At 31.9% G+C, this 11,689-nt stretch overlaps 1 protein-coding gene across 1 annotated transcript in view; it reads left to right on the top strand.

The window, feature by feature from the left end:
• The window catches only part of LOC149410210 (MTOR-associated protein MEAK7), a 55,394-nt gene extending 55,085 nt beyond the window's left edge, over positions 1–309 (top strand). The window contains exon 11 of the mRNA XM_089648499.1: positions 34–309. Coding sequence (XP_089504625.1) covers positions 34–147 — 114 coding nt within the window. The 3' untranslated portion in view covers positions 148–309. The remainder of the gene's footprint in view (positions 1–33) is intronic.
• Positions 310–11,689: the final 11,380 nt, after the last annotated feature.

Here is an 11,689-nt window from a genome sequence, read left to right on the forward strand (position 1 = left end):
AATTAAATAACTAACGTGTGTTACTTTTCTCAGGGCGAGCGCACAGGAAAGAGCGTACTAGACGGCAACTTCGAGTCCAAGGCAATGCTGAAGATGGCCGGACGGGAGCAGCACAGCGAGGGGCTCCGAGAGGCACCGCCGTTATAATTCTTATATTCCACACGTCTACTGGTCAATGAGAGACAATGGTACTTGTGATCTTGTGTGATGAAATATCTAATCTAAGATATTATGTACAATTTGTTTCATATAATTTATTCTTATTCTTTAGAAAACATTGAATATTAACATTTTTCAACTCTCCAACGATGTAATTTGTTTTTTTTTTCTTCATCTGTCACAAATTCACTTACAATTGTCATCTTTTATGATGAAAAATGTCTAATTTAAGATGTTTTAATGTTTATACCGTTATATTTGTTCTTATTGAAGACATTGAAAATTAGACTTTTTTCTATTTTTTTTTTTACAATTTCCCTCAGGGTCTATTTCATCTTTAGGGGTGCTGCGTGGAGGGTCTTTTTGAGAGGGAAGAGAGGAAGGAGTGAATATGGGTCTTGAAGAGATCCATGCTGTAGGAGAGAGGAAATACAGAGCTGAGCTGCTGAACTCAAGAACGAGTCATAAAAACGACCCATTCTTTTGTCAATGTCAAAAAATGTCTGCCGTATACAAATTTTGGGCATGTATTTGGCAAGTTTCTCAATATGCACCAGTGCTAAAGAGCTCAATGACGCTAATTCTTCAGAGCATCTTTCATTGAAATATCGGTAGAACAAGGGTGGCATTCTCACCTGACACCTGTGTTCTAAAGAATGCAATCCATTTTTTTTCGTTTTCATTTGTGTTTGAAGACATTGGATAGTACATACATTATCCTTTTGTCAATTCGCATGCATGATAATTTATTCGAAAATGATCATGATTTTAATTTTTTTCTCATTTGTGTGAAGTTCGGTTGCAAGGAATGCATTACCGATGGCAATTATTGTCTCTCTTGTGTTACGAAGCGTTGATCCAAACTTTTTCTTTCATCCCAACGGTATTTTCCTGGCCAAGAGAGTTAACTGGAGACAATTCTTGTTGAGTATTTTCCTCATAGAATTCATTCACGGAGAACCCATTGTTGAGAACTCCAAGCTTTCCTTTTTTCTATGAAAATCTATATACAACATCTCCATTTCTTTAAACGTCCTTGAGGTAATATTTCACTAAAACGGTGCTATATAAATTATCCAAGTATTATTACTTTTATTTTCGTTTCGGTTAGTTTATAATTTCCTAATCTTAATTTTTTTTCCATTTGTGACAAGTTCAGTTGCAAGGAATGCATTACCGATGGCAATTATTGTCTCTCTAGTGTTACGAAGCGTTGATCCAAACCTTTTCGTTTTTCCGACGGTATTTTCCTGGCCAAGAAAGTGAGCTGGAGACATTTCTTGTTGAGTATTTTCCTTACGGGATTCATTCATGGTTTACCTTCACTACAAGTGAAGACAAAACCATTACTGAGAACTCCAAGCTTTCCTTTCTTTCTATGAGAATCTATACACACTATAACACTATATAAATTATCCACCAAATTATTAACGTGCCACCTGATGAGACAATAATCTGCTGCGCATATTGCATGGGCCAGACGAAACCTTACGATTGCAGGAAGGGATCTACAACAGGTTAATGCACATTTTTACTATACATTTAGGCTTGACCGTAATCTTTGAGGTGAGAATAATTTGTCAGTTATATTTTCTTGGGTATATAGCCCTTTTTTGTTGGGGGTATTTATACACCCCAACAATAAGTTTGGCGAAATATCTTTCTATAAGAATCAATCCACACCGCCTCTTACCTTTAAGCGCCCTTGATGATGGGAGGTAATCTGTTACCTTACCTTTCTGTAAAGACCTGAAACAATTGTGTAATTCTCGTACCGCTGCCAACGCGATTTATGGCCACGGAGTGAAGATTTAAACAATCACCTGCTTTACAGGAGAATTATGAAAAAATTATCGGTGAATATGGTCAGTAATAGTCATGATTTTAACTTTTTTTCCATTGAGAAGATTTGTGAGAAGTTCAGTTGCAAGGAATGCATTGCTGATGGCAATTATTGTCACAGCATTTGTAAATCAATTTAGTTCACAATTTAGCTTTCTGTTGAAACAGACATCCTTTAGTATTTCATTATAATGACATCATTCTAACTCTTGTATCAGTACCTTACAAAAAAATTACAGACGCAAACTAATTTAACAAAACAACGCAGATGGAAACATTTTTTGTTCTAAAATATTAGTATTTTTGAATTAGAAAGCAAACCAAATGTTTTGTGAGTAAAAATCAATATTTTAGATTTGTCAAATTTTAATTGAAAGGAGTGTGTTTTTGTATAAAAAATGTAGTTTTTTTTTGCACTGCGTTTTTTTATTAACTGTCTAGGTGTACAGTTTTACACACTTTGTCGCAGCCAAAGTAGAAATTAATGAACTATAATTTTTTTAAATTTATATAACCAAAAAATCTACGCTAGAAACGCCATTTAATGTAAAATTATGTATGCCAATTTGTAGGCAGGTAGAAATGATATAAAAAGTATTTGTCGGGACCACTATATATATTTCTGTTGCTGAAAATTAATGTTTTTTTTTTTTAAATTTATTTTTCATTTGATTCAACAATGTTGCAGCTATGAATAAAAAAAATTTATATCCTAACCTACACGCTGCAATAAAAAGTGCCTCCAGCGCTAGGCACATACATTTATGCATTTGAATTAAGCAGATCTACTACGTAAATGTGTAATGAATTTAGCAGATAAGTGAACCAACAGTTTGAACCCTACTGATATCTGGCGTTCACAAGTTCAAGTATTATTATTTATATAAAACATTTTGAAGATGATAATGGTGTCATCCAAAGATATTAGAAGAACGAGATGTGCTATGAGCAGTTCATACTGTGTGGAATTGTTTGGCCGAGTGTCGCCGGTTTTGTTCACCAATACTACTGCAAACCTTCGCTTACGCTAAGGTATCCGCACTGATACATAGAACAGAATTCTGTACGTACACGTCCCGATACCGTTCAAAGTACCCTAATTAGGTAGTACTCCGGCTACGGTCCGGGGGCCAACATAGCATATCTCGTTCTTCTAATATCTTTGGTGTCATCTGGTAGCTTGAGTGAGCAGCTGTGGTGATGCATGATTTTTTGTTACGCCTCGCATCCTGCGTCTTATTGTTTATTTATTTATTTCAAACATAATTCAGGAGAATTAGTGAACCTTTTAAGATAAGCAATTCATTAATCTGTCCAGAATAAGAGAGTTTTAAAAAATGAGTTATGATTGTCAAAAACAAAGGTTAATTACCTAAGTTATAAGTGATTAATACAGATGGTATCCACTTACACTTGAGGCGATGCACTACGTCGTGTAATATTTTAAATTGAGCCGTTATCAATAACAACCCTTACGTAGATGGCGATAAGGTTTAAATTCCCGCTTAACAACATCCGCCTGTTTTGATTTATGCAAGAAAAAAACATGGCCAAAAAGTGCCTTTTATTTTATTTTGTGGATGTTCAAGCATAAATATTTAAAAAATTTTCCATCATTTTATAAATAACGTAATTTTCCACATTATACAATAAAATCATAACCGAAAATGGGTTCGTAAGTAGGAGATTTTGAACTTTAAAGCAGTTCTCATAGGCCTTATACATTATTTTTTTCTGGGCTTATAAAAAGACTTATCTAAAAAATACTCGATTATTTCAAAGGTCAAGATGTATTCTACTCGCAGTATTTAATTAAAGCATTTGAAACATTTCTAGGCTTCCAAATTTTCAAACCAAAAACACATGATTTTGCATTACTACGTATGGCATCGCCTTAAATAATATAATATTTTATTATGTTGTCTGATGGGATCATACCATGTACATAATATATATATTATATAAATATATGTATCTATGTAATCAGTTTTCTTATGTACACCAAGTACATACATAAATCACAAAATAATATATGTACATTTTTAATATGCATACACATCTAACTAGCTAGCTAACCGTTACATCGTTTCTCCAAAGGGGTAGGCAGAGAGAATAGACCGCCACACACTCCTTGTTTCATTCACTACATACTCTTCTGTTATTCTGACTCTTGACATGGCCCGACTCAAGCATTTGATTCACTTGATCGTGCCGTGTCTTCCTCAGAATATATTACACATAAAATATGTTCAATTACTTAAATTTTGTCACTAACAACTATGTACAGAAATATCTATAACTAGCGCAGTCCCGGGACAAAGCACATAATATTATAATTGTAGGATTTGTGAAGCTGAAAGTATTAAAAATATATATGTATTTGCCTCGGGATCATTGCCTTTCAAAAACAAACGTTGTCAATTTTAGAGACGATCAGAAATGAACCTTAACACAAAAAACTAGTAAGCTTGAAAAATTACGACATCTGTCAAAAATTTTAACAAAAGAAATACACATTTCAAATATAGTGCAGTTTTTGTTTTTTAATGTTCCCACAATAATTTTATAAGCTCCTAATATTATTATCTATGTTAAATTATTTATTCTTATTTATTTAACCCGAATGTCAGCTGTGTACAAATGTTGACTGTGTTTCCCGGTTGTGCACCGGTTCCGTAGGGATCTTACGACGCAAGTTCCCCAGAGCATCCTCCATCGAAATACCAGTTAAATATCCATATTGAGTAGTTGCCTGGTTAGTTTTGAGATTTGGACTGTCTTTGACCAGTTTAAGCTGTTATTATTCCTATTCCTTCCATCCTAATCTTTCATACTTATTCCAATTTTGAAATTACTAAAGTTTGAAATACGATACGAGATTCAGGAAATGAAAAATTATCAACTTCAATTTTATTGTAATTTTTTAAATATGCAATTTAATCTTAAATATAAAGTGCAATTTAATACTTTTACTTTTGATGTTGTGTGTAAACAATTTTTGTGTAAATTTTCTGTATATTAGATAGTTAATCAATTTGTGTAAGATCAAAAATTTACTATACAATGAATAACAAAAATATCTTAGGATGAAAGTTTTGAAAAAAATTGACAGATGGCAATTTTTTCAAACTGAACTGGACATTAGATTTTAGGTATTTATTTTGACAGTATTTTTAATTTATTTTGTAATTATTTATTTATCAATAATATCTTTAAAAAAAAATTTCTGTATTACATACAAAAAAATTTTCTCCACTTTCTATAAATATAATATGCATGTACAGGGTTTTCCAATAAGAGGTGTTATTTTGATATTCAATGGTAAAAGATCAATGGTTTCGTTGCTTGTGTGGCACGTAGCGCTGTCTTGTTGAAAGTAAACGTTGTCCAGATCAATACCATCCAATTCCGGCCATAAAAAATCATTGATTATCTCTCGATAGCGCAATCCATTCACCGTAACTGTTGCTCCAGGCTCATTTTCGAAAAAGTAAGGTCCAATGACTCCGCTGGACCATAAACCGTACCAAACAGTCACACGTTGAGGATAGAGAGGCTTTTCAACAATAACTCTTGGGTTTTCCGAGCCCCAGATGCGACAATTTTGCTTGTTGACGAAGCCACCGAGGTGGAAATGGGCCTCATCACTACAGATGATTTGCATTTGATTCACTCAAGTGAATTTTAATAATTTCAATGCGTTGTTGAAGCGTGTATCGTTCCATTTTTATTAATGGCGTAGTTTTTACTTATCAAATGCCAAAAAATGACAGCTTCAAAAGTAACATCTACCGAAATAGCGGGCTATTCAAAATAACACCTCTTATAGGAAAACCCTATATTATGTATACACGGTGTCCGGAAACTCGTAGTACAAGCGGGAAACTGGAGAATCCACACCACATGGGGAACCCAAATAAACATAAAGTTTTTTGATTTGAGCATTTTCACAAAAAAAAAAAAAAACCAAAAAAAAAAAATTTTCGGCTATTTATGAGTTAAAGTTTTTTCTGGTGTTTAGGGTTGAACAACAGATGTTTTAACCCTGCAGAGCAGAAATATTTTATGATTACACCGGATTAAATGAAGGGTGATTTCAAAATAATGCTTCAAATCCGAGTTTCTTCATTTGTTTTACTTTCAAATAGTTTTGATTAGTTGGGTACTTTGATCTTCAGTAATAATTTATAAGAATTTGATTAAAAAAAAAAAAAAAAAAAATCAACTTCTAACTTGATTTACTCGATAACGAAAGCTCAAATAAAAAAAATATATACTACAAAATCGACTCCAAATGTGATGTAGATTCACCAGTTTCCCGCTTGTACTACGAGTTTCCGAACACCCTGTATATGTATAAACCTTCCGGAAGAAATTCTCTAAATGATGGTGAAAATCCGTTGCGTAGTTTAGAAGAACTAAGCGCACAAACAGACAGATGCGGATTGCAACTTTATTTTATAATATTTAGAGATTCTCTTTAACCAAGTTCCCAATATCACTGGTCTGGAAGAAATCATTTTAAGTTATAATTTTCAGGAGTTTTTTGAAAACTTGATATTTATGTATCTATATAAAGAAAATGCAATATATTTATATTTTGTACATTTTTTGAAATGCACCAATACAATATAATATGCGCCAAATGTGCCAAGTGAACAATTTACAACTAAGTGTAAGCAAATGTATAGTTATGATATTTCATTGAATAAAAACTCCATTAATTTACGATTACTCCAACAATGATATAGTGCAGCTGTAACCGATGTTAATTATTTGGATGTATACTTAGATCAAAAACTAAATTTTATTAATCCTATTGAAATTACATCAAATAATGCTTTGAAAATGTCAGGTTTTGTATTCAGAATACGCAGCCAATTTAAAAATAAAAATGCCAATTTAATAACCATAAAAAATTATACATGTCGCTAGTTAGGAGTCCAAACTACTACAACACAGCAGTGTGGGCATCAAATTATGCTACTATTCACTCAAGATAAAACTAATTCAAAATACATTCTTAAGATTTAGAGAATGTCAATTAAAATTATCTACCGAGTCAACTAATTTTATTAAAATTATCCAATGTAGAATAGTTAATGACTTAACTTGTTTATATAAAATCATAAATTCAATAATTGACAGCCCTGAATCATTATACTTGATTTCTTTCTATATACCTTGCAAACCAACATCGAGGCAATATTTACCATATTTACTGTGACAACTCCAACATGGAATCACAATTGTATACTCCCGTTCGCCGTATACAGAATTTGGGTAAAGATTATAAGGATCTTGTTGATTATTTTGTCGCTAAATGTAAACAGGTCTTAGTAGAATTTATATCGGAAAGTAGAACTACAAATCTAATTAAACAAACTGGCTAGGACTTATTTATTTACTGTACTATATATTCCCAATCTACCATTTTTCCATCTTGCATGGTGAAGTATTTTATTTTTGTGATTTTATGCTCATTTAGATGTTTGTTATGTTAAAAAAAATAAATAAACATAAAAGTCTACCTGGGCGTAAAATTCATCCAATGATGCTAAGAGGGAACGTTGATTTTAAGTGTTGTACTACGAATTTGAAATCTGGATGTTGTGTTTGCCCATTAATATGCGTTTATAAATGCATTCTTTGTAAATATTCATTCATTCAAATTATACAAATTTTATCAAATTACTATGATTGTCCATACTGTTATTATAAGAAAAATATAAATAATATTTATTTATGTTTGTGTTTTATTTATTTTTACAACCTTTTTGATGAACTAATATTAAAAATATATTAGTTATTGGAATCCATTCTGCGACAATATTCAAAGAAAAGAAAAAAAGTGCCTCAAATCAAAGTTGATCATGTACCCTTAACCCTTTCTGTGCCGGAAGGTATTTGGTGTGGATGTGCCGGCAGCGGCAGGCTGCGAAATCAAATTGTCATATCAAACAGCGTGTTAATGCGCTAATTTAATATGGTCGGCCTTGTGAGCAAGGCTACCTAGAGCGCATATACTATATATCAAGGCACAACTGGTCAAAAATTGAAAATAACAACCTGCAAATCCTTATACAGGATAAATATCTTGGGCTGTGTATTGTTACACTTAAGGGGGTATTTGCAAAAACCGAAATAATATTTCGGGGTGGAGAGGAATGAAGTAAGTTGTAACAGGGAACACTCTACGCGTGATATTCAACTCAGTTGGAAGTCAGAGCAGCGATGAAATCCACTAGATGGTACCCATGAGTAAGGTTTGAACATGAAATGCTTAATAATGGGCGTCTTTCAAACTATGTGAATAGTAATACTTTATATTAACTATATTATATTTACTATATATTTATTATATATAGTTAATATAATATATATATATACAGGGTGTCCGGAAACTCGTAGTACAAGCGGGAAACTGGTGAATCTACATCACATTTGGAGTCGATTTTGTAGTATATTTTTTTTTATTTGAGCTTTCGTTATCGAGTAAATCGAGTTTGAAGTTGATTTTTTTTTTTTTTTTTTTTTTTTTTTTAATCAAATTCTTATAAATTATTACTGAAGATCAAAGTACCCAACTAATTAAAACTATTTGAAAGTAACAATGAAGAAACTCGGATTTGAAGCATTATTTTGAAATCACCCTTCATTTAACCCGGTGTAATCATAAAATATTTCTGCTCTGCAGGGTTAAAACATCTGTTATTCAACCCTAAACACCAGAAAAAACTTTAACCCTAAAATAGCCGAAAAATATTTTTTTTTGGTTTTTTTTTTTTTTTTTTTGAAAATGCTAAAATCAAAAAACCTTATGTTTTTTTGGGTTCCCCATGTGGTGTAGATTCTCCAGTTTCCCGCTTGTACTACGAGTTTCCGGACACCGTGTATATATATATTATATTTCACTGTTACTAATAAAATCTCATTTGATTTACACGATAGTTAAACTTTTTTATATGTTTCGATATCGTGGTTTTTTTTAAACGTATCAAATGATTAGTTTGACGGAGCGCGTCGTTACTTCTAACATGTAGGTACGTTCACTATCAACAAATCAATACAAAAACCGACCTATATCATATAACAACAAAGGCAAAGGAACAAAGAAAAAAAGAACAAGTATCCGCTAGTAAGCAGGGTGAAAAAAATCAAAGGCAGAATAAAGAAAAAATATGCAATTAATGCTTGCTTCTAGACTCAGCGATATACCACCTCTATCTATATTACAGCAGGTAATTTATACACTTGTATATACCCGTCTATACGTACTTATACACTCATGTGTATAATGGCAAAATTTGATTGAAAAATGAATTAACATAATTTTTCTAATAATGTTTTTATTTCATCAGGAAAATACTTAAAATATCAACAATCCGATGACGAAAGGACCGATTTCACCTGAGAAAAATTCTGAACAAGTAATAACTGATTTAAACATATAATTTTATTATGAACGTATTGAAGTCGTAAATAGATTTTCAAATACATATTTCCCATACATATTGTTTTCAATTGACGTAAATAAAGTAAAAGTTTTGTTTACACAGGAAAAGAAGTAATGCGTTATTCTGGAAGAAAGGAGAATAGAAGACATAATTTTTTTTAAATGTTAAATAGAATTTCGCAGCACTACTCTCTTTATGATTGTAATTATCTAACTTGGAGATAGTTGAGCGTATACTTCGAGATGACAAGTTCTGGGAAGAAAAAATGCTCTTTAAATTGACTAATTTTTATATGGATTGCATTCTTCTCGAGCTTATTGATCCTAGAGTCACAAGGTCTATGAATGTACGTGATCCTTCATATATCTTAGACGCAATAGTATGTAAAGAACGTCAATTGGGAAAGCGTCGTTTAGATTTCGACGAAATGCTAGTTGATTGAATAATTATTTTCGTTTTTATATTAAATTATTTTTACTATTTCTAACTGATATAATAATAAATGATGGCCTTTATACCAAAAAGTTGCATCTTATGCTTTTTACATTACATAATTATTTGTTATGTAACTTTTTGTAAACAATAATAATAAATATTGAAAATATTTTACTGATATTTTATTTATCTTACCAATATATTCAGATATAATTATGATCAGATATTATGAAAATGATTCGTGATTGAAAACCGTATTGTTTTCACATCTGTGAATGAAGAACACGTCGGTTACGAGTCATAAGGTAATGACTACCGTCTAGGAGTATGGTTGACGGTATCAAACTTTGGAAGCAGTTTTTTCAGGCTCTATAGTACCAAACGGGCTGAAATTTTGAAATAATGATAAGAATCATGATCCTAAACGAATTCAGTCACAAAATCAGCGTAAGGTTGAATTTTAAGAAAATCACCTTTTTATAGGCGATATTTGAAGACTTGGGTTCTAACGTTTAAAGGCGTTTTTTCAGGCTCTATGGTACCAAACGGGCTGAAATTTTGGAAAAGTGATGAAAATCTTGGTGATAATCGAAATCAGCCATAAAAGATGCATTAAGTTGAATTTTAAGAAAATTATCTTTTTTATTGGCGCTATTTGAAGACTTGGGTTCAAACGATAAAAGGCGGGTTTTCAGGCTCTATGGTACCAAACTGGCTGAAATTTTGGAAAATTGATAAGAATCTTTGTATAAATCGAAATCAGTCACAAAATCTGCGTTTAGTTGAATTATAAAAAAATATTTTTTTTTATTGGCGCTATTTGAAGACTTGGGGTCGAACTTTGGAAGCAGTTTTTTCAGGCTCTATAGTACCTAACGGGCAGAAATTTTGGAATAATGATAAAAATCATGATCCAAAACGAATTCAGTCACAAAATCTGCGATTAGTTGAATTTTAAGAAAATCATCTTTTTTATAGGCACTATTTGAGGATTTGGGTTCGAACGATTAAAGGCGTTTTTTCAGGCTCTATGGTACCAAACTGGCTGAAATTTCGGAAAATTGATAAGAATCTTGGTATAAATAGAAATCAGTCACAAAATCTGCATAAAGATGTATTTTTAGAAAAAACATGATTTTTATGGACGCTAATTTCAGACTTGGCTTCGACTTTTGGAAGCAGTTTGTTCAGGTTCTATGGGATTAAACGGGTAGAAATTTTGGAATTATGATAAGAATCATGATCTAAAACGAATTCATTCACAAAATCTGCATTTACAATTAAATTCAATAATTTAAAGAATATCATCTTTTTTACTGGCGCTATTTGAAGACTTGGGTTCGAACGTTTAAAGGCGTTTTTTCAGGCTCTATGGTACCAAACTGGCTGAAATTTTGGAAAAGTGATAAGAATCATGATCCAAAACGAATTCAGTCACAAAATCTGGGTTAAAATGAATTTTAAGAAAATCAAATTTTTTATTGGCGCTATTTGAAGACTTGGGTTCGAACTTTGGAAGCAGTTTTTTCAGGCTCTATGGGACCAAATGGGCTGAAATTATGGAATTATGATCCTAAACAAATTCAGTCACAAAATCTGTGTAAAGTTGAATTGTAAGAAAATCATCTTTTTTATTGGCGCTATTTGAAGGTTTAAAGGCGTTTTTTCAGGCTCTATGGTACCAAACAGGCTGAAATTTTGGAAAATTGAGATTCAAGATTCAATTTCCAAAATCGATAAGAATCTTGGTATAAACCGAATTCAGTCTCAAAATCTGCGTTTAATTGAATTTTAAG

The sequence above is a fragment of the Hesperophylax consimilis genome, chromosome 28 (genome assembly GCF_061612785.1).
Source record: "Hesperophylax consimilis isolate HC1 chromosome 28, BYU_Hcon_1.0, whole genome shotgun sequence".
In the NCBI taxonomy this organism is placed as follows: Eukaryota; Metazoa; Arthropoda; class Insecta; order Trichoptera; family Limnephilidae; genus Hesperophylax; species Hesperophylax consimilis.